At 36.7% G+C, this 25,781-nt stretch overlaps 1 protein-coding gene across 4 annotated transcripts in view; it reads left to right on the forward strand.

The window, feature by feature from the left end:
- The window catches only part of taok2a (TAO kinase 2a), a 33,499-nt gene that overhangs the window by 3,872 nt on the left and 3,846 nt on the right, over positions 1 to 25,781 (forward strand). For all 4 annotated transcript variants that reach the window (XM_076085151.1, XM_076085154.1, XM_076085150.1 and 1 more), the window contains 14 exons: positions 3,944 to 4,015; positions 4,278 to 4,379; positions 5,159 to 5,204; positions 5,295 to 5,391; positions 5,879 to 5,992; positions 6,986 to 7,077; positions 7,169 to 7,262; positions 8,087 to 8,168; positions 8,281 to 8,451; positions 9,070 to 9,279; positions 9,679 to 9,807; positions 10,172 to 10,408; positions 25,045 to 25,173; positions 25,257 to 25,460. In XM_076085151.1, coding sequence (XP_075941266.1) covers positions 3,944 to 4,015; positions 4,278 to 4,379; positions 5,159 to 5,204; positions 5,295 to 5,391; positions 5,879 to 5,992; positions 6,986 to 7,077; positions 7,169 to 7,262; positions 8,087 to 8,168; positions 8,281 to 8,451; positions 9,070 to 9,279; positions 9,679 to 9,807; positions 10,172 to 10,408; positions 25,045 to 25,173; positions 25,257 to 25,460 — 1,779 coding nt within the window. The remainder of the gene's footprint in view (positions 1 to 3,943; positions 4,016 to 4,277; positions 4,380 to 5,158; positions 5,205 to 5,294; positions 5,392 to 5,878; positions 5,993 to 6,985; positions 7,078 to 7,168; positions 7,263 to 8,086; positions 8,169 to 8,280; positions 8,452 to 9,069; positions 9,280 to 9,678; positions 9,808 to 10,171; positions 10,409 to 25,044; positions 25,174 to 25,256; positions 25,461 to 25,781) is intronic.

Here is a 25,781-nt window from a genome sequence, read left to right on the forward strand (position 1 = left end):
CTGAGATTATGTTGAATAAATATCACAAAGTTCAGATCTTTTATCTGAACTTTGAAGCATTTCCTTTAGAAGAGAAAGACAGACGTTCTTATCTTATAGTGTGTGTGTGTGTGCGTGTGTGTGTGTGTGTGTGTTGTCGGGTCGCCTCAGTGCAGCGTGACCTCGTCTGACTGCAGAGAACCTCACTTGGGTTTTAGGACTAAGCTCTGTTCAGGAGGATTAAGCTCTGAATGGAGATGAGGAGATGAGAGTGTTCTTACCCGGAGATAGATGATGCTGATGTTGATAAATAGATCGACGTGTTCTTCTTTTGTTCCCTGAACGTGTCGGATCTCATCTGCTCTCTTTAACAAGATGATGAAAGTCAAGGGTTCTACTGTCATTGACAACAGAACTACATGAAACACCATGACATGAAGGGAGAAGACAAACAAAGCATTTAAAGCAGTAAAGCCTTTTATTTTCACTATTTGTTCCCGATGAAGTCTTTAGATGTAGTTCAGACTGAGATGTAAATAGAATCGTGTGTTTGAGCGGATTGATTGTGCTGTGTTGATGGTTCACTTCCTCCCGTGAGCTGAGATCAAACTGATGTAAAGGTGTAATCTGAGCAGGACGGAGTAGAGAACCCTGGTTCATCCTGCAGAGAGAAGCTGTTTGAACCTAGTTTATAATCTGTGTTTAACAATCGGAGCAGATCAGTACACGTCAGAGACACGTCAGACACTTCACAGACACGTCACAGACACGTCAGAGACACTTCACAGACACGTCAGAGACACGTCACAGACACGTCACAGACACGTCAGAGACACGTCAGAGACACTTCACAGACACTTCACAGACACGTCAGAGACACTTCACAGACACGTCACAGACACGTCAGAGACACTTCACAGACACTTCACAGACACGTCACAGACACGTCACAGACACGTCAGAGACACTTCACAGACACTTCACAGACACGTCAGACACTTCACAGACACGTCACAGACACGTCAGAGACACTTCACAGACACGTCAGAGACACTTCACAGACACTTCACAGACACGTCAGACACTTCACAGACATGTCACAGACACGTCAGAGACACTTCACAGACACGTCAGAGACACTTCACAGACACTTCACAGACACGTCAGACACTTCACAGACACGTCACAGACACGTCACAGACACGTCAGAGACACGTCACAGACACGTCAGAGACACTTCACAGACACGTCAGAGACACTTCACAGACACGTCAGAGACACTTCACAGGCACGTCACAGACACGTCAGAGACACGTCACAGACACGTCAGAGACACTTCAGAGACACTTCACAGACACGTCACAGACACGTCAGAGACACGTCACAGACACGTCAGAGACACTTCAGAGACACGTCACAGACACGTCACAGACACGTCAGAGACACTTCACAGACACGTCAGAGACACGTCACAGACACGTCAGAGACACTTCACAGACACGTCAGAGACACGTCACAGACACGTCAGAGACACTTCACAGACACGTCAGAGACACGTCACAGACACGTCACAGACACGTCAGACGCGTCAGAGACACGTCAGACACGTCAGAGACACGTCAGAGACACTTCAGAGACACGTCAGACACTTCACAGACACGTCAGAGACACTTCACAGACACGTCAGAGACACTTCACAGACACGTCACAGACACGTCAGAGACACGTCACAGACACGTCAGAGACACTTCACAGACACGTCACAGACACGTCAGAGACACTTCACAGACACGTCACAGACACGTCAGAGACACTTCACAGACACTTCACAGACACTTCACAGGCACGTCACAGACACGTCAGAGACACGTCACAGACACGTCAGAGACACGTCACAGACACGTCAGAGACACGTCACAGACACGTCAGACACGTCAGACACGTCACATACACGTCAGAGACACGTCACAGACACGTCAGAGACACGTCACAGACACGTCAGAGACACGTCAGAGACACGTCACAGACACGTCACAGACACTTCACAGACACGTCAGAGACACGTCAGAGACACGTCAGAGACACGTCAGAGACACGTCAGACACGTCACAGACACGTCAGAGACACTTCACAGACACGTCACAGACACGTCAGAGACACTTCACAGACACTTCACAGGCACGTCACAGACACACGTCACAGACACGTCAGAGACACGTCACAGACACGTCAGAGACACGTCACAGACACGTCAGACACGTCAGACACGTCACAGACACGTCAGAGACACGTCACAGACACGTCAGAGACACGTCACAGACACGTCACAGACACTTCACAGACACGTCAGAGACACGTCAGAGACACGTCCCAGAAACGTCAGAGACACGTCACAGACACGTCAGAGACACGTCAGAGACACGTCACAGACACGTCAGAGACACTTCAGAGACACGTCAGACACTTCACAGACACACTTCACAGACACGCCGGAGACACGTCACAGACACGTCGGAGTCACTTCGGAGACATGTCGGAGACACGTCACAGACACGCCAGAGACACGTCACAGACATGCCGGAGACACGTCACAGACACGCCGGAGACACGTCACAGACACGTCACAGACACTTCACAGACACGTCAGAGACACGTCAGAGACACGTCAGAGACACGTCAGACACGTCACAGACACGTCAGAGACACTTCACAGACACGTCACAGACACGTCAGAGACACTTCACAGACACTTCACAGACACTTCACAGGCACGTCACAGACACGTCAGAGACACGTCACAGACACGTCAGAGACACGTCACAGACACGTCAGAGACACGTCACAGACACGTCAGACACGTCACAGACACGTCACAGACACGTCAGAGACACGTCACAGACACTTCACAGACACGTCAGAGACACGTCCCAGAAACGTCAGAGACACGTCACAGACACGTCAGAGACACGTCAGAGACACGTCAGAGACACGTCACAGACACGTCAGAGACACTTCAGAGACACGTCAGACACGTCACAGACACGCCAGAGACACGTCACAGACATGCCGGAGACACGTCACAGACACGCCGGAGACACGTCACAGACAAGTCCTCTCATTCAAAACCAACCACAACTGGTTCTGTGAAACCTGCACAGATATCATAACACAAACTCCTGTGATTGTCAAAGCATTTACACGTCTTTAAATGAGGAAAAGTGAAGACAGACATCAGCGCTGAGAGCAACGTCTTTGTGTCTTCAGAGAGGTGTTGGTAGCTGAAGCACATTTATTCGGACAGACTGAGATTATCTCATCTTTTAAATTCCTTCCTGAGGTTCTGAGGAGCTCCTCTGCACCGGCAGCCTTTCTTCATGCTGAATAACTTGTGTTTGTTTTTATTTATGAGCACGTCTCTGGTAAACACAAGATCTAAAGTGATCCTTTGTGGAGAAACTCAGTTTACAAATCTGTTAATTAAGTCGACTCATCGATTAGTCGACAGAAGTGGTGTGAGAAAGTGACGGCTTCGTCCACACTGACAGGTTTTCATTGATAGAAGTCTCCGTCGTACTGGAGAGCTCTTGTGCTTTTGTTCCTTTATGGTTTCTGTGTGAACAAAGTAAGCGTGGACACGCCGCTCCAATGACAGCGTCTTCCTCCGCACGACGGCAGCAGTAGAATTATAAAATGCAGAATTGAACAGCTGCTCAGTAAAGACAGCACGGTCAGCATCTTCTGTAATCGGTTATCCGTGTTGAATGAACCTCGTAGACGATCGGTAGTCCAGGTTTGTACACGTACGCGTAGCAGTGATGATGTAACCTGAAGCTCAGTAGGTCAGACTGGTCTCTGAATAGATAAAGGTCCAAACATCATCATCTATTCACCTGATGAACATGTTTCCTCTCACAGCAACTTGAGTGTTTATTGTTCTGATAAACTGACTTCTGTCGCCCGACAGGCCCGAGATGTTCGCAACAATGAGGTGGTGGCCATTAAGAAGATGTCGTACAGCGGCAAGCAGACCAACGAGGTAACGCACCGGAAACAAATGAATAAATAAGTCCTTTCCTTTTGATATTAACGTCCCTCTGTTACTCGCTCTGGATTACTGTTACTAGTCCTCTGGATGTTCTCACAGTGAAACATTCATAACCTACTAGTCTTTGTTCATTCTACCGCCGTATTGTCCTTTGTTTCTACCACCATTAGCCTGAGTTGTTTGACAAAGTATTTCAATATGTTTCTTTATTGACACGAATGTGTCTGACGGCGTGTTTTGTGTCCGTGCTCAGAAGTGGCAGGACATCATTAAAGAGGTGAAGTTCCTGCAGAAGCTTCGCCACCCGAACACCATCGAGTACCGAGGCTGCTACCTGAAGGAGCACACGGCATGGGTACGTACACGTGTACCTCAACACAGCGCTATGTGAGATAATACAACCACCGTTACTCTCTAACCAGAACGATCTGGAAGAGCTCAGGAATCAGTCTCTGAACCGCTCATTGAGCTTCTCCTTGAAGCAAAGACCGTCGGTGCACATTTACACTTTATGGGCACACTTTATACTTCTACTATGTCTCAGAGGGAAATACTGTACTTTTTACTCCACTATATTTATCTCACAGCTTTAGTTAACAGATTCAGATTAAACATATATATATAATATGATATATATATGGATATAAAAGTTTATTAAAGCCACTGTTATGGATATAAATGTTTATTAAAGCCTCTGTTATGGATATAAATGTTTATTAAAGCCTCTGTTATGGATATAAAAGTTTATTAAAGCCTCTGTTATGGATATAAATGTTTATTAAAGCCACTGTTATGGATATAAATGTTTATTAAAGCCACTGTTATGGATATAAATGTTTATTAAAGCCTCTGTTATGGATATAAATGTTTATTAAAGCCTCTGTTATGGATATAAATGTTTATTAAAGCCTCTGTTATGGATATAAATGTTTATTAAAGCCACTGTTATGGATATAAATGTTTATTAAAGCCTCTGTTATGGATATAAATGTTTATTAAAGCCACTGTTATGGATATAAATGTTTATTAAAGCCTCTGTTATGGATATAAATGTTTATTAAAGCCTCTGTTATGGATATAAATGTTTATTAAAGCCACTGTTATGGATATAAATGTAAATGACGTGTGTTTCAGCTGGTGATGGAGTACTGCCTCGGCTCGGCCTCAGACCTCCTGGAAGGTCAGTTTGTCTCTTCATCAGATATTAAAACATGATTTATTCATCTGTTTGTTTTGTCTCTGACTCTCCGTGTTCTTCTCGTCCTCCCAGTCCACAAAAAGCCGCTCCAGGAGATGGAAATAGCTGCTATTACCCATGGTGCACTGCAGGGATTAGCATATCTTCACTCTCACAACATGATCCACCGGTAAACACACTGTTTGCTCCTCACATGGCTGGAATACGTTTATTGGCTACAATGTGTCACATGTTCCATTTTAACATCCATCGATTGTGTTCTGATTAATATTTGAATATTTCTAAGAACATTTTTCACTTCTGAACACCCATAATCCTGTCAACCCCTCCACAATAAACACATTATACACAAACTATTAGTAAATACAAATAGACAAGTTCAAACATAAATAAATATAAACATAAACATTTTGTAATAACCACGTAAATATAAAAATAAGATAAAATAGATGAGTTTAAACAATGTAGGTGACGCTCTTATTTTGAAACCTTAGCATTAACGACTACAAAACAAAGCGATTAGCGGCCTCTTCAACACACTCTGATGTGTAGTGATGATTCACTCTGTTCTACTGTTTAACATCGGTATATATTAACGTTTAAAGATGCTACATGTAGCATACGATGGCGCTAACGTGTGGTTTGGGGTTTTTTAGGGACGTGAAAGCAGGAAACATCCTGCTGACGGAGCCCGGTCAGGTCAAACTGGGGGACTTTGGTTCTGCCTCCATCGTGGCTCCGGCCAACTCCTTCGTGGGGACTCCGTACTGGTGAGACTGGAACTGCGTTTACTCAATGAGCATGTTGGAACGGGAAGACGTCTTTAAATCCCAACTTTAGGATTTTATTGTGAAAGTTTCTAAAACTAATCAGGTGTCACATGTCTGAGGCTGTAAAGGGTCATAGTTCACCTGGACCCTGTTCTTCCATGTGTTTGTGTCTACGTGTGTAACAGAGAACTGGTCCGAGAATCAATAATCAATAACGGGAATAAATGTAAATAAAGGTTTGTGTTCAACATATTAACACAGAAACAAACAAACCTTTAACGTTAACAGACGTAAATATCAACCTTCTGACGGGAATGAAGAGTTCAAGTGAACTTAAATTGAGTTGAACTTTAATTAAATGAGTCGACTCATTAGAACAACAACAAACCCTCCAAAATAAAAGCCTTCTCCCCTAAACATACTTTTCCTCTGAAGCCTTATTTATGTTTTTATATCGCATGAATATGAATTAAAAAAGGTTTTTAACAGAATCCCAGAGTTTGAACTTTTCAACCTAGAAACTGTTCTTGTGTCTCAGCGACGAATGAGAAAAGTTTGTATTTGTTCATTACAGGCTGTGATGTCATCACTCAGTTTAACTAAAAGTTCTTCAGATCATTATTATGATTAATAGTTACTACATTATACTCGGCGAGCAGCTGTTTTCATGCTGAATGAGGCTTAAAGTGATTCTTTGAGGAGAAACACATCTGTGAATGAAGTCGACTCAGCGGTTCGTCCTCTCAGACCGTGTTTGGTGATATAACAGCGTAATAAGTGGTATTTATTTATTTCAGTGCTTTAAGTGATATAATTTAAGTTGAACTAAATGATTGATTTGTTTTCTTATTTCCGTTGATGTCCATGTAAAGTTATAACATTCACAGACGTTTTCATCTGTCGTGATGTTTCTGACGATGGCCTCCAGCAGACAAAGAGAAACCGTTGGTCTGCAGATGAAGGCTCACCGTGAGGCTCTTGTGTTTTCTTCAGGATGGCTCCGGAGGTGATCTTGGCGATGGACGAGGGCCAGTATGACGGGAAGGTGGACGTCTGGTCGCTGGGCATCACCTCCATAGAGCTGGGTAATAATAACAGACTGTGGTCCTAAAGACCAGCTGATGAATCCACACGTTGGTTCTTTAATGCTTGGCTCTCTGCTTGTTCCCCCCACAGCGGAGAGGAAGCCCCCTCTGTTCAACATGAATGCTATGAGTGCCTTATATCACATCGCTCAGAATGAAAGCCCCATCCTTCAGTCCAACCACTGGTGAGAACGTCTGCTCAGTTTGATCTTAACTCAAGAGTCAGTCTCATTGTAAGGCTGCCTCCTCACTCCTACCTTTCTGTTTTCAAGCGCATTTCTTTTGCTGCGTTTACATCCAGTTTAAAACCATTAAAATGGAGCTGAAAGGAGATTCAACGGATCCTAAAACTCACGGATCAGAGTCACGGATCAGAGTCACGGATCAGAGTCACGGATCAGAGTCACGGATCAGAGTCACAGATCAGAGTCACGGATCAGAGTCACAGATCAGAGTCACGGATCAGAGTCACGGATCAGAGTCATTGGTAGTTTTAATGATGAATAATAATCTGCTTAGTTTGCAGTATTTTTCATTCTTTCCTTCCTCTTTTCCTATTGTTATTATTATTATTATTAAATGACATAAAGGTTTTTAGGGGAGTTTTTCCTGTGAGGGTCTCGGGACTAAACCCAGAGCAGAATAGTTTTGATCATTTGAAAGTTCAAGTTTTGGTCTTAAAATAGAACAAAGTGTTCAAACTAGTTTAATATAATTTTGACTCAGTTCTGGAATTGTTTTGACTAAATTATTTATTATCTTTCATTTATATTTTGATATTTGAGGTCTTATATTTTACAGTTTAAAATCGTATTTTATTTTTCGTATTCTTCAAAGTTCAAGACCAGAACGTGAACTTTGTGGTTGAATAGTTTTTTAAATGATCAGAACTGTCGTCTGGCTCCAGAAGGATGTCGCGTGTCTACAGACTGTAAAGCCTTCGGAGGCACGTTTGTGATTTTGGGCTTTAGAAATGAGATGGAATGAATAATCCTATTGTTCTCTGCAGGTCTGATTCCTTCCGCAACTTCGTGGACTCCTGCCTGCAGAAGATTCCCCAAGACCGGCCTACCTCTGACGTGCTGCTGAATGTGAGAACCAACCCAGCTTCATCTCACCAGACGTAAACCCTTCGTCTTCATCGCTCATGTTGCCGTCTCCTTCCCTCCTTCCTCCCCTCCTTCCCTCCTTCCTCCTCTGCAGCATCGCTTCCTTTGCCGCGAGCGTCCTCTGACGGTCATCATGGACCTGATCGCTCGCACCAAAGACGCAGTGAGAGAGCTCGACAACCTGCAGTACCGCAAGATGAAGAAGATCCTCTTCCAGGAGACGCAGCAGAACGGGCCCGTGTCCGAGGGAGGGGACGATGAGGAGGTGAGGAAGAGGGGAAGTCCGAGTGTGGACTGGGAGGAAGGGAGGAGGAAAGAGGAGATGTGGGGACTGAGGAGGAAAGAGCACAAAGAGAGGAAGTATAAAATAGAGACGCATGAGTCATCAGAGATTCAAATAGACACAAATACACCTACACATTTTGAAAACAGATATTTTCCTCTGCGTTTAGAAAATATCAGCTTTGCTGCTCTCTGGTCTGTTGTCACATGACTGTTGGTCTCAGATGAATCAATCATGACGTCATAGTTTCACACTTTAATGTTTCTACACACTCTGGTTAAAGTGAACTCTTTATTAGAGGAGACATTTATAATGAGAACATGAAGAATAAAATGTTTTTGATGAAATATAAATTTTAAGCTTCTGTTCGGTTGCTTTTTCTGACGGAACCGTTCGTCACACATGATGTGTTCAAGGACCGTCTGAAAGATGAAAATCTGACAATAATGAGCTTCTGGTTGTGATGAACGATGTAGTTTTGGTTATTGTTTAAATAAAACATGCTTTTCTATCTCGCCGGTGGGCTTTGGGGTTCAGAGGGTTAATAAATGTCTCTCTGCAGCTGAATCCAGTATGTGTGTCTTTGTGTCTTTGTGTCAGGAGGTGGAGACGTACCTTCTGCGGACGGGAACAGTCAACAGCATGGAGAGCTCCCAGTCGGTGCCCAGTATGTCCATCTCGGCCAGTTCCCACAGCAGCTCGGTCAACAGTCTGGCCGACGCCTCCGACGACAGCAGCAACGAGATGGCCATGATGCAGGAGGGCGAGCACACCGTCACCTCCAACAGCTCCATCATCCACCGACCCACGGTACACAAACACACCTCCAACAGCTCCATCATCCACCGACCCACGGTACACAAACACACCTCCAACAGCTCCATCATCCACCGACCCACGGTACACAAACACACCTCCAACAGCTCCATCATCCACCGACCCACGGTGCACAAACACACCTCCAACAGCTCCATCATCCACCGACCCACGGTACACAAACAGCCTGAACTCCTCATCGCCTGTAGAAACATCAGAGCTTTAGTAGCCATTGAAACTTGAGTTGTCTTAGAAAAAGAGGTTCAACGGATCATAAATCACGGATCAGATCAGTACAAATACTAACAATATAGATGTTTATATATAATGAATATAACTTTTAGAGATCACTGATCCCTACCACCACCTCCTCTTCCTCCTCCTCTTCCTCAGGGTCAGGATAACATCTATGATGACCCCTACCAGCCAGAGATGGACCAACCTCAGGCTCCCTCAGCTGGACGCCGTCGAGCTTATTACCGCAACCGGGACCACTTTGCCACCATCCGAACTGCCTCCTTGGTAAGTCTTCTTCCTCCTCCTCCTCCTCCTCCTCCTCCTTCTCAAGGTGTTTGTTGATGTTCTGGTAAAAATTAATCCAGATTCTCATCATCTGTGAATGTAAATCAGTCAAAGTTAAAGTGACTTTATTCTCGTATTTTATTGCCGTAGTTCCATGTGAAGAAAGAGACTCTACGGTCTGAATGTGATTTATATTTTATTTAAGTTTGTTAAGCAGCAGAAGTCTCAAAGTGTTCAAATAACACTGCTCAACATCTGTTCACAAGCATCTGCATATGACAGTCGGGTCCCATCAGGTGTTAGATGAACTCCCAGCATCAAGCGCCCGTGTTTTAACCCCCCCGTTCCTCCCCCCTCTTCACAGGTCACCCGTCAGATCCAGGAGCACGAGCAGGGCTCGGCTCTGCGGGAGCAGATGTCCGGGTACAAGCGCATGAGGCGGCAGCACCAGAAGCAGCTGATGGGGCTGGAGAACAAGCTGAAGGCGGAGATGGACGAGCACCAGCTGAAGCTGGACAAAGAGCTGGAGAACCAGAGGAACAGCTTCTCCACCGAGGCCGACAAGCTGTCCAAGAAGCACCAGGCCATCCTGGAGAAAGAGGTGACGCTAAAGAGACCGTTGCTAATTTATTAACGTATTATATTCATCTCTGATATCTGTTTCATATTCATGTGAAAACATCTCCTTCAAACTACTGGATTTATTCAAGTTTATCACCAAAATTACATTTTACAGATGACATGTGAACACATCATGATAACGTTATAATGTACCTTCAGCCAGTAGTCATGTTCACTGAGCAGAGCCTGAAGGCATCATGATGTAACTGAAGTGAACCTCCGTTGCTTAGCCGTTAGCGGTGCTGCTAACGTTACTAGCTCTCCTCCTGTTGGTTAGCCGTTAGCGGTGCTGCTAATGTTACTAGCTCTCCTCCTGTTGGTTAGCCGTTAGCGGTGCTGCTAACGTTACTAGCTCTCCTCCTGTTGCTTTAAACACTGATTGGTTGTTTACAATGAAACATCAGAGATCAGAGACTAGAAACACATGTTCTACTGAGTCAGTAAAACTTTATTTACACTCTGATGGTTAATGTTAACCATCACAGTGTAAATAAAGTTTAGCGTTAAACTTTATTTACACTGATGGTTAACGTTAAACTTTATTTACACTCTGATGGTTAACGTTAAACTTTATTTACACTCTGTGGTTAACGATAAAACTTTATTTACACTCTGATGGTTAACGTTAAAACTTTATTCACACTCTGATGGTTAACGTTAAACTTTATTTACACTGTGATGGTTAACGTTAAACTTTATTTACACTCTGATGGTTAACGTTAAAACTTTATTTACACTGTGATGGTTAACGTTACAACTTTATTTACACTCTGACGGTTAACGTTAAACTTTATTTACACTCTGATGGTTAATGTTAACTTTATTTACACTGTGATGGTTAACAGTAAACTTTATTTACACTGTGATGGTTACTGTTAAACTGTATTTACACTCTGATGGTTAACGTTAAACTTTATTTACACTCTGATGGTTAACGTTAAACTTTATTTACACTCTGACGGTTAACGTTAAACTTTATTTACACTCTGATGGTTAACGTTAAAACTTTATTCACACTCTGATGGTTAACGTTAAACTTTATTTACACTGTGATGGTTAACGTTAAACTTTATTTACACTGACGGTTAACGTTAAACTTTATTTACACTCTGACGGTTAACGTTAAACTTTATTTACACTCTGATGGTTAACGTTAAACTTTATTTACACTCTGATGGTTAACGTTAAACTTTATTTACACTCTGATGGTTAACGTTAAACTTTATTTACACTCTGATGGTTAACGTTAAAACTTTATTTACACTGTGATGGTTAACGTTACAACTTTATTTACACTCTGACGGTTAACGTTAAACTTTATTTACACTCTGATGGTTAACGTTAAACTTTATTTACACTCGGATGGTTAACGTTAAACTTTATTTACACTCTGATGGTTAATGTTAACCATCACAGTGTAAATACAGTTTAACGTTAACCATCACAGTGTAAATAAAGTTTAACGTTAACCGTCAGAGTGTAAATAAAGTTGTAACGTTAACCATCACAGTGTAAATAAAGTTTAACGTTACAACTTTATTTACACTCTGACGGTTAACGTTAAACTTTATTTACACTCTGACGGTTAACGTTAAAACTTTATTTACACTCTGACGGTTAACGTTAAAACTTTATTTACACTCTGATGGTTAACGTTAAACTTTATTTACACTCTGATGGTTAACGTTAAACTTTATTTACACTCGGATGGTTAACGTTAACCATCACAGTGTAAATAAAGTTTAACGTTAAACTTTATTTACACTGTGATGGTTAACGTTAACTTTATTTACACTATGATGGTTAATGTTAAACTGTATTTACACTGTGATGGTTAACGTTAAACTTTATTTACACTCTGACGGTTAACGTTAAACTTTATTTACACTCTGACGGTTAACGTTAAAACTTTATTTACACTCTGATGGTTAATGTTAAACTTTATTTACACTCGGATGGTTAACGTTAAACTTTATTTACACTGATGGTTAACGTTAAACTTTATTTACACTCTGATGGTTAATGTTAACTTTATTTACACTGTGATGGTTAATGTTAAACTGTATTTACACTGTGATGGTTTACGTTAAACTTTATTTACACTCTGATGGTTAACGTTAAACTTTATTTACACTCTGATGGTTAACGTTAAACTTTATTTACACTCTGTGGTTAACGATAAAACTTTATTTACACTCTGATGGTTAACGTTAAACTTTATTTACACTCTGATGGTTAACGTTAAACTTTATTTACACTCTGATGGTTAACGTTAAACTTTATTTACACTCTGATGGTTAACGTTAAACTTTATTTACACTCTGATGGTTAACGTTAAACTTTATTTACACTCTGATGGTTAACGTTAAACTTTATTTACACTCTGATGGTTAACGTTAAAACTTTATTTACACTGTGATGGTTAACGTTAAACTTTATTTACACTCTGATGGTTAACGTTAAACTTTATTTACACTCGGATGGTTAACGTTAACCATCACAGTGTAAATACAGTTTAACGTTAAACTTTATTCACACTCTGATGGTTAACGTTAAACTTTATTTACACTCTGATGGTTAACGTTAAACTTTATTTACACTCTGATGGTTAACGTTAAACTTTATTTACACTCTGATGGTTAACGTTAAACTTTATTTACACTCTGATGGTTAACGTTAAACTTTATTTACACTGTGATGGTTAACGTTACAACTTTATTTACACTCTGACGGTTAACGTTAAACTTTATTTACACTCTGACGGTTAACGTTAAAACTTTATTTACACTCTGATGGTTAACGTTAAACTTTATTTACACTCGGATGGTTAACGTTAAACTTTATTTACACTCTGATGGTTAATGTTAACCATCACAGTGTAAATACAGTTTAACGTTAACCATCACAGTGTAAATAAAGTTTAACGTTAACCGTCAGAGTGTAAATAAAGTTGTAACGTTAACCATCACAGTGTAAATAAAGTTTAACGTTACAACTTTATTTACACTCTGACGGTTAACGTTAAACTTTATTTACACTCTGACGGTTAACGTTAAAACTTTATTTACACTCTGACGGTTAACGTTAAAACTTTATTTACACTCTGATGGTTAACGTTAAACTTTATTTACACTCTGATGGTTAACGTTAAACTTTATTTACACTCGGATGGTTAACGTTAACCATCACAGTGTAAATAAAGTTTAACGTTAAACTTTATTTACACTGTGATGGTTAACGTTAACTTTATTTACACTATGATGGTTAATGTTAAACTGTATTTACACTGTGATGGTTAACGTTAAACTTTATTTACACTCTGACGGTTAACGTTAAACTTTATTTACACTCTGACGGTTAACGTTAAAACTTTATTTACACTATGATGGTTAATGTTAAACTTTATTTACACTCGGATGGTTAACGTTAAACTTTATTTACACTGATGGTTAACGTTAAACTTTATTTACACTCTGATGGTTAATGTTAACTTTATTTACACTGTGATGGTTAATGTTAAACTGTATTTACACTGTGATGGTTAACGTTAAACTTTATTTACACTCTGATGGTTAACGTTAAACTTTATTTACACTCTGATGGTTAACGTTAAACTTTATTTACACTCTGATGGTTAACGTTAAACTTTATTTACACTCTGATGGTTAACGTTAAACTTTATTTACACTCTGATGGTTAACGTTAAACTTTATTTACACTCTGATGGTTAACGTTAAACTTTATTTACACTCTGATGGTTAACGTTAAACTTTATTTACACTCTGATGGTTAACGTTAAACTTTATTTACACTCTGATGGTTAACGTTAAACTTTATTTACACTCTGATGGTTAACGTTAAAACTTTATTTACACTGTGATGGTTAACGTTAAACTTTATTTACACTCTGATGGTTAACGTTAAACTTTATTTACACTCGGATGGTTAACGTTAACCATCACAGTGTAAATACAGTTTAACGTTAAACTTTATTCACACTCTGATGGTTAACGTTAAACTTTATTTACACTCTGATGGTTAACGTTAAACTTTATTTACACTCTGATGGTTAACGTTAAACTTTATTTACACTCTGATGGTTAACGTTAAACTTTATTTACACTCTGATGGTTAACGTTAAACTTTATTTACACTGTGATGGTTAACGTTACAACTTTATTTACACTCTGACGGTTAACGTTAAACTTTATTTACACTCTGACGGTTAACGTTAAAACTTTATTTACACTCTGATGGTTAACGTTAAACTTTATTTACACTCGGATGGTTAACGTTAAACTTTATTTACACTCTGATGGTTAATGTTAACCATCACAGTGTAAATACAGTTTAACGTTAACCATCACAGTGTAAATAAAGTTTAACGTTAACCGTCAGAGTGTAAATAAAGTTGTAACGTTAACCATCACAGTGTAAATAAAGTTTAACGTTACAACTTTATTTACACTCTGACGGTTAACGTTAAACTTTATTTACACTCTGACGGTTAACGTTAAAACTTTATTTACACTCTGACGGTTAACGTTAAAACTTTATTTACACTCTGATGGTTAACGTTAAACTTTATTTACACTCTGATGGTTAACGTTAAACTTTATTTACACTCGGATGGTTAACGTTAACCATCACAGTGTAAATAAAGTTTAACGTTAAACTTTATTTACACTGTGATGGTTAACGTTAACTTTATTTACACTATGATGGTTAATGTTAAACTGTATTTACACTGTGATGGTTAACGTTAAACTTTATTTACACTCTGACGGTTAACGTTAAACTTTATTTACACTCTGACGGTTAACGTTAAAACTTTATTTACACTATGATGGTTAATGTTAAACTTTATTTACACTCGGATGGTTAACGTTAAACTTTATTTACACTGATGGTTAACGTTAAACTTTATTTACACTCTGATGGTTAATGTTAACTTTATTTACACTGTGATGGTTAATGTTAAACTGTATTTACACTGTGATGGTTAACGTTAAACTTTATTTACACTCTGATGGTTAACGTTAAACTTTATTTACACTCTGATGGTTAACGTTAAACTTTATTTACACTCTGATGGTTAACGTTAAACTTTATTTACACTCTGATGGTTAACGTTAAACTTTATTTACACTCTGATGGTTAACGTTAAACTTTATTTACACTCTGATGGTTAACGTTAAACTTTATTTACACTCTGATGGTTAACGTTAAAACTTTATTTACACTGTGATGGTTAACGTTAAACTTTATTTACACTCTGATGGTTAACGTTAAACTTTATTTACACTCGGATGGTTAACGTTAACCATCACAGTGTAAATACAGTTTAACGTTAAACTTTATTCACACTGATGGTTAACGTTAAACTTTATTCACACTGACGGTTAACGGTAAAACTTTATTTACACTGTCATGGTTAACGGTAAACTTTATTTACACTCTGATGGTTAACGGTAAACTTTATTTACACTCTGATGGTAACGTTAAACTTTATTTACACTCTGATGGTTAACGTTAAACTTTATTTACACTCGGATGGTTAACGTTAACCATCACAGTGTAAATAAAGTTTAACGTTAAACTTTATTTACACTGTGATGGTTAACGTTAACTTTATTTACACTATGATGGTTAATGTTAAACTGTATTTACACTGTGATGGTTAACGTTAAACTTTATTTACACTCTGACGGTTAACGTTAAACTTTATTTACACTCTGACGGTTAACGTTAAAACTTTATTTACACTCTGATGGTTAATGTTAAACTTTATTTACACTCGGATGGTTAACGTTAAACTTTATTTACACTGATGGTTAACGTTAAACTTTATTTACACTCTGATGGTTAATGTTAACTTTATTTACACTGTGATGGTTAATGTTAAACTGTATTTACACTGTGATGGTTAACGTTAAACTTTATTTACACTCTGATGGTTAACGTTAAACTTTATTTACACTCTGATGGTTAACGTTAAACTTTATTTACACTCTGTGGTTAACGATAAAACTTTATTTACACTCTGATGGTTAACGTTAAACTTTATTTACACTCTGATGGTTAACGTTAAACTTTATTTACACTCTGTGGTTAACGATAAAACTTTATTTACACTCTGATGGTTAACGTTAAAACTTTATTCACACTCTGATGGTTAACGTTAAACTTTATTTACACTGTGATGGTTAACGTTAAACTTTATTTACACTCTGATGGTTAACGTTAAAACTTTATTTACACTGTGATGGTTAACGTTACAACTTTATTTACACTCTGACGGTTAACGTTAAACTTTATTTACACTCTGATGGTTAATGTTAACTTTATTTACACTGTGATGGTTAACAGTAAACTTTATTTACACTGTGATGGTTACTGTTAAACTGTATTTACACTCTGATGGTTAACGTTAAACTTTATTTACACTCTGATGGTTAACGTTAAACTTTATTTACACTCTGACGGTTAACGTTAAACTTTATTTACACTCTGATGGTTAACGTTAAAACTTTATTCACACTCTGATGGTTAACGTTAAACTTTATTTACACTGTGATGGTTAACGTTAAACTTTATTTACACTGACGGTTAACGTTAAACTTTATTTACACTCTGACGGTTAACGTTAAACTTTATTTACACTCTGATGGTTAACGTTAAACTTTATTTACACTCTGATGGTTAACGTTAAACTTTATTTACACTCTGATGGTTAACGTTAAACTTTATTTACACTCTGATGGTTAACGTTAAACTTTATTTACACTCTGATGGTTAACGTTAAAACTTTATTTACACTGTGATGGTTAACGTTACAACTTTATTTACACTCTGACGGTTAACGTTAAACTTTATTTACACTCTGACGGTTAACGTTAAAACTTTATTTACACTCTGATGGTTAACGTTAAACTTTATTTACACTCGGATGGTTAACGTTAAACTTTATTTACACTCTGATGGTTAATGTTAACCATCACAGTGTAAATACAGTTTAACGTTAACCATCACAGTGTAAATAAAGTTTAACGTTAACCGTCAGAGTGTAAATAAAGTTGTAACGTTAACCATCACAGTGTAAATAAAGTTTAACGTTACAACTTTATTTACACTCTGACGGTTAACGTTAAACTTTATTTACACTCTGACGGTTAACGTTAAAACTTTATTTACACTCTGACGGTTAACGTTAAAACTTTATTTACACTCTGATGGTTAACGTTAAACTTTATTTACACTCTGATGGTTAACGTTAAACTTTATTTACACTCGGATGGTTAACGTTAACCATCACAGTGTAAATAAAGTTTAACGTTAAACTTTATTTACACTGTGATGGTTAACGTTAACTTTATTTACACTATGATGGTTAATGTTAAACTGTATTTACACTGTGATGGTTAACGTTAAACTTTATTTACACTCTGACGGTTAACGTTAAACTTTATTTACACTCTGACGGTTAACGTTAAAACTTTATTTACACTCTGATGGTTAATGTTAAACTTTATTTACACTCGGATGGTTAACGTTAAACTTTATTTACACTGATGGTTAACGTTAAACTTTATTTACACTCTGATGGTTAATGTTAACTTTATTTACACTGTGATGGTTAATGTTAAACTGTATTTACACTGTGATGGTTTACGTTAAACTTTATTTACACTCTGATGGTTAACGTTAAACTTTATTTACACTCTGATGGTTAACGTTAAACTTTATTTACACTCTGTGGTTAACGATAAAACTTTATTTACACTCTGATGGTTAACGTTAAACTTTATTTACACTCTGATGGTTAACGTTAAACTTTATTTACACTCTGATGGTTAACGTTAAACTTTATTTACACTCTGATGGTTAACGTTAAACTTTATTTACACTCTGATGGTTAACGTTAAACTTTATTTACACTCTGATGGTTAACGTTAAACTTTATTTACACTCTGATGGTTAACGTTAAAACTTTATTTACACTGTGATGGTTAACGTTAAACTTTATTTACACTGTGATGGTTAACGTTAAACTTTATTTACACTCTGATGGTTAACGTTAAACTTTATTTACACTCGGATGGTTAACGTTAACCATCACAGTGTAAATACAGTTTAACGTTAAACTTTATTCACACTCTGATGGTTAACGTTAAACTTTATTTACACTCTGATGGTTAACGTTAAACTTTATTTACACTCTGATGGTTAACGTTAAACTTTATTTACACTCTGATGGTTAACGTTAAACTTTATTTACACTCTGATGGTTAACGTTAAACTTTATTTACACTGTGATGGTTAACGTTACAACTTTATTTACACTCTGACGGTTAACGTTAAACTTTATTTACACTCTGACGGTTAACGTTAAAACTTTATTTACACTCTGATGGTTAACGTTAAACTTTATTTACACTCGGATGGTTAACGTTAAACTTTATTTACACTCTGATGGTTAATGTTAACCATCACAGTGTAAATACAGTTTAACGTTAACCATCACAGTGTAAATAAAGTTTAACGTTAACCGTCAGAGTGTAAATAAAGTTGTAACGTTAACCATCACAGTGTAAATAAAGTTTAACGTTACAACTTTATTTACACTCTGACGGTTAACGTTAAACTTTATTTACACTCTGACGGTTAACGTTAAAACTTTATTTACACTCTGACGGTTAACGTTAAAACTTTATTTACACTCTGATGGTTAACGTTAAACTTTATTTACACTCTGATGGTTAACGTTAAACTTTATTTACACTCGGATGGTTAACGTTAACCATCACAGTGTAAATAAAGTTTAACGTTAAACTTTATTTACACTGTGATGGTTAACGTTAACTTTATTTACACTATGATGGTTAATGTTAAACTGTATTTACACTGTGATGGTTAACGTTAAACTTTATTTACACTCTGACGGTTAACGTTAAACTTTATTTACACTCTGACGGTTAACGTTAAAACTTTATTTACACTCTGATGGTTAATGTTAAACTTTATTTACACTCGGATGGTTAACGTTAAACTTTATTTACACTGATGGTTAACGTTAAACTTTATTTACACTCTGATGGTTAATGTTAACTTTATTTACACTGTGATGGTTAATGTTAAACTGTATTTACACTGTGATGGTTAACGTTAAACTTTATTTACACTCTGATGGTTAACGTTAAACTTTATTTACACTCTGATGGTTAACGTTAAACTTTATTTACACTCTGTGGTTAACGATAAAACTTTATTTACACTCTGATGGTTAACGTTAAACTTTATTTACACTCTGATGGTTAACGTTAAACTTTATTTACACTCTGATGGTTAACGTTAAACTTTATTTACACTCTGATGGTTAACGTTAAACTTTATTTACACTCTGATGGTTAACGTTAAACTTTATTTACACTCTGATGGTTAACGTTAAACTTTATTTACACTCTGATGGTTAACGTTAAAACTTTATTTACACTGTGATGGTTAACGTTAAACTTTATTTACACTCTGATGGTTAACGTTAAACTTTATTTACACTCGGATGGTTAACGTTAACCATCACAGTGTAAATACAGTTTAACGTTAAACTTTATTCACACTGATGGTTAACGTTAAACTTTATTCACACTGACGGTTAACGGTAAAACTTTATTTACACTGTCATGGTTAACGGTAAACTTTATTTACACTCTGATGGTTAACGGTAAACTTTATTTACACTCTGATGGTAACGTTAAACTTTATTTACACTCTGATGGTTAACGTTAAACTTTATTTACACTCTGATGGTTAACGTTAAACTTTATTTACACTCTGATGGTTAACGTTAAACTTTATTTACACTCTGATGGTTAACGTTAAACTTTATTTACACTCTGATGGTTAACGTTAAACTTTATTTACACTCTGATGGTTAACGTTAAAACTTTATTTACACTGTGATGGTTAACGTTAAACTTTATTTACACTCTGATGGTTAACGTTAAACTTTATTTACACTCGGATGGTTAACGTTAACCATCACAGTGTAAATACAGTTTAACGTTAAACTTTATTCACACTGATGGTTAACGTTAAACTTTATTCACACTGACGGTTAACGGTAAAACTTTATTTACACTGTCATGGTTAACGGTAAACTTTATTTACACTCTGATGGTTAACGGTAAACTTTATTTACACTCTGATGGTTAACGGTAAACTTTATTTACACTCTGATGGTAACGTTAAACTTTATTTACACTCTGATGGTTAACGTTAAACTTTATTTACACTCTGACGGTTAACGTTAAAACTTTATTTACACTCTGACGGTTAACGTTAAACTTTATTTACACTCTGATGGTTAACGTTAAACTTTATTTACACTCGGATGGTTAACGTTAACCATCACAGTGTAAATAAAGTTTAACGTTAAACTTTATTTACACTGTGATGGTTAACGTTAACTTTATTTACACTCTGATGGTTAATGTTAACCATCAGAGTGTAAATACAGTTTAACGTTAACCATCACAGTGTAAATAAAGTTTAACGTTAACCATCAGAGTGTAAATAAAGTTTACCGTTAACCATGACAGTGTAAATAAAGTTTTACCGTTAACCGTCAGTGTGAATAAAGTTTAACGGTAACCGTCAGAGTGTGAATAAAGTTTAACGGTAACCGTCAGAGTGTGAATAAAGTTTAACGTTAACCATCACAGTGTAAATAAAGTTTAACGTTAAACTTTATTCACACTGATGGTTAACGTTAAACTTTATTCACACTGACGGTTAACGGTAAAACTTTATTTACACTGTCATGGTTAACGGTAAACTTTATTTACACTCTGATGGTTAACGGTAAACTTTATTTACACTCTGATGGTTAACGGTAAACTTTATTTACACTCTGATGGTAACGTTAAACTTTATTTACACTCTGATGGTTAACGGTAAACTTTATTTACACTCTGATGATTAACGTTAAACTTTATTCACACTCTGATGGTAACGTTAAACTTTATTTACACTCTGATGGTTAACGTTAAACTTTATTTACACTCTGATGGTTAACGGTAAACTTTATTTACACTCTGATGGTTAACGTTAAACTTTATTTACACTCTGATGGTAACGTTAAACTTTATTTACACTCTGATGGTTAACGTTAAACTTTATTTACACTCTGATGGTTAATGTTAACCATCACAGTGTAAATACAGTTTAACGTTAACCATCACAGTGTAAATAAAGTTTAACGTTAACCGTCAGAGTGTAAATAAAGTTGTAACGTTAACCATCACAGTGTAAATAAAGTTTAACGTTACAACTTTATTTACACTCTGACGGTTAACGTTAAACTTTATTTACACTCTGACGGTTAACGTTAAAACTTTATTTACACTCTGACGGTTAACGTTAAAACTTTATTTACACTCTGATGGTTAACGTTAAACTTTATTTACACTCTGATGGTTAACGTTAAACTTTATTTACACTCGGATGGTTAACGTTAACCATCACAGTGTAAATAAAGTTTAACGTTAAACTTTATTTACACTGTGATGGTTAACGTTAACTTTATTTACACTATGATGGTTAATGTTAAACTGTATTTACACTGTGATGGTTAACGTTAAACTTTATTTACACTCTGACGGTTAACGTTAAACTTTATTTACACTCTGACGGTTAACGTTAAAACTTTATTTACACTCTGATGGTTAATGTTAAACTTTATTTACACTCTGATGGTTAACGTTAAACTTTATTTACACTCTGATGGTTAACGTTAAACTTTATTTACACTCGGATGGTTAACGTTAACCATCACAGTGTAAATAAAGTTTAACGTTAAACTTTATTTACACTGTGATGGTTAACGTTAACTTTATTTACACTATGATGGTTAATGTTAAACTGTATTTACACTGTGATGGTTAACGTTAAACTTTATTTACACTCTGACGGTTAACGTTAAACTTTATTTACACTCTGACGGTTAACGTTAAAACTTTATTTACACTCTGATGGTTAATGTTAAACTTTATTTACACTCGGATGGTTAACGTTAAACTTTATTTACACTGATGGTTAACGTTAAACTTTATTTACACTCTGATGGTTAATGTTAACTTTATTTACACTGTGATGGTTAATGTTAAACTGTATTTACACTGTGATGGTTAACGTTAAACTTTATTTACACTCTGATGGTTAACGTTAAACTTTATTTACACTCTGATGGTTAACGTTAAACTTTATTTACACTCTGTGGTTAACGATAAAACTTTATTTACACTCTGATGGTTAACGTTAAACTTTATTTACACTCTGATGGTTAACGTTAAACTTTATTTACACTCTGATGGTTAACGTTAAACTTTATTTACACTCTGATGGTTAACGTTAAACTTTATTTACACTCTGATGGTTAACGTTAAACTTTATTTACACTCTGATGGTTAACGTTAAACTTTATTTACACTCTGATGGTTAACGTTAAAACTTTATTTACACTGTGATGGTTAACGTTAAACTTTATTTACACTCTGATGGTTAACGTTAAACTTTATTTACACTCGGATGGTTAACGTTAACCATCACAGTGTAAATACAGTTTAACGTTAAACTTTATTCACACTGATGGTTAACGTTAAACTTTATTCACACTGACGGTTAACGGTAAAACTTTATTTACACTGTCATGGTTAACGGTAAACTTTATTTACACTCTGATGGTTAACGGTAAACTTTATTTACACTCTGATGGTAACGTTAAACTTTATTTACACTCTGATGGTTAACGTTAAACTTTATTTACACTCTGATGGTTAACGTTAAACTTTATTTACACTCTGATGGTTAACGTTAAACTTTATTTACACTCTGATGGTTAACGTTAAACTTTATTTACACTCTGATGGTTAACGTTAAACTTTATTTACACTCTGATGGTTAACGTTAAAACTTTATTTACACTGTGATGGTTAACGTTAAACTTTATTTACACTCTGATGGTTAACGTTAAACTTTATTTACACTCGGATGGTTAACGTTAACCATCACAGTGTAAATACAGTTTAACGTTAAACTTTATTCACACTGATGGTTAACGTTAAACTTTATTCACACTGACGGTTAACGGTAAAACTTTATTTACACTGTCATGGTTAACGGTAAACTTTATTTACACTCTGATGGTTAACGGTAAACTTTATTTACACTCTGATGGTTAACGGTAAACTTTATTTACACTCTGATGGTAACGTTAAACTTTATTTACACTCTGATGGTTAACGTTAAACTTTATTTACACTCTGACGGTTAACGTTAAAACTTTATTTACACTCTGACGGTTAACGTTAAACTTTATTTACACTCTGATGGTTAACGTTAAACTTTATTTACACTCGGATGGTTAACGTTAACCATCACAGTGTAAATAAAGTTTAACGTTAAACTTTATTTACACTGTGATGGTTAACGTTAACTTTATTTACACTCTGATGGTTAATGTTAACCATCAGAGTGTAAATACAGTTTAACGTTAACCATCACAGTGTAAATAAAGTTTAACGTTAACCATCAGAGTGTAAATAAAGTTTACCGTTAACCATGACAGTGTAAATAAAGTTTTACCGTTAACCGTCAGTGTGAATAAAGTTTAACGGTAACCGTCAGAGTGTGAATAAAGTTTAACGGTAACCGTCAGAGTGTGAATAAAGTTTAACGTTAACCATCACAGTGTAAATAAAGTTTAACGTTAAACTTTATTCACACTGATGGTTAACGTTAAACTTTATTCACACTGACGGTTAACGGTAAAACTTTATTTACACTGTCATGGTTAACGGTAAACTTTATTTACACTCTGATGGTTAACGGTAAACTTTATTTACACTCTGATGGTTAACGGTAAACTTTATTTACACTCTGATGGTAACGTTAAACTTTATTTACACTCTGATGGTTAACGGTAAACTTTATTTACACTCTGATGATTAACGTTAAACTTTATTCACACTCTGATGGTAACGTTAAACTTTATTTACACTCTGATGGTTAACGTTAAACTTTATTTACACTCTGATGGTTAACGGTAAACTTTATTTACACTCTGATGGTTAACGTTAAACTTTATTTACACTCTGATGGTAACGTTAAACTTTATTTACACTCTGATGGTTAACGTTAAACTTTATTTACACTCTGATGGTTAACGTTAAACTTTATTTACACTGATGGTTAACGTTAAACTTTATTTACACTCTGATGGTTAACGTTAAACTTTATTTACACTGATGGTTAACGTTAAACTTTATTTACACTGATGTTAACGTTAAACTTAATTTACACTCTGATGGTAACGTTAAACTTTATTTACACTCTGATGGTTAACGGTAAACTTTATTTACACTCTGATGGTTAACGGTAATTAATCAGCGGATCAGATAATAATGAAAATAAATATGAAACAAATTTGAAATCGTACCCTCTAAAGTAAAACATACATCTGATTTAAGTTGAAATCGAATGTTATTACTGAGCTTGTTTAGATGTGAAGTGTCATCTGATGTTTTCTGACCCTCGGCCTCTTTGTTTCGTGTCCTGCAGGTGAAAGCAGCTCTGACAGAAGAGAAAAAGTTCCAGCAGCACATACTGGGCCAGCAGAAGAAAGAGCTGACCAGTTTACTGGAGTCACAGAAACGACAGTACCGCCAGCGCAAAGACCAGCTGAAAGAGGTCAGAACCAAAACACACAGGTAGAAATCACTGCTGCACGACCAAGAAACAGTAGAATAAGTCGTTCTTCTTCGTCTGAACAGGAGCTGAGTGAGAACCAGTCGACCCCGAAGAGGGAGAAGCAGGAGTGGCTGATCCGTCAGAAGGAGTGTCTGCAGCAGATGCAGGCGGAGGAGGAGGCCAGCCTGCTGCGGAGGCAGCGGCAGTACTACGAGCTGCAGTGTCGCCAGTACAAGAGGAAGATGCTGCTGGCTCGACACAACCTGGAGCAGGATCTGCTGAGGGAGGTACGGACTGTCACTTCAAAATAAAGGTCCTGCTCCTCTATGAAACAGAACCATGATGACTAGAAGTAGAACTAGAACACGTCTTTAGTGCAGAACAACAGTTATGATGACACCAATCATTAAAAAAGAACAAAAACACAAGTAAAATTTCTTTGATGATTTATTTTACTAAGTATAGTTATAAAACGAGGCAAGTTTACTTTAATTTGACTTGAGAATAAATCTGATTGGACGTCAACAACACGCTGATTTAATCAGATTTTATTCATCATAAACGATCATAAACGTTTGTGGTTATGTTTTGGTAAAAACTCGTCTTAT

Source organism: Anarhichas minor, unplaced genomic scaffold (genome assembly GCF_050575085.1).
Source record: "Anarhichas minor isolate MPS153535 unplaced genomic scaffold, ASM5057508v1 ptg000140l, whole genome shotgun sequence".
NCBI classification, from domain to species: domain Eukaryota; kingdom Metazoa; phylum Chordata; class Actinopteri; order Perciformes; family Anarhichadidae; genus Anarhichas; species Anarhichas minor.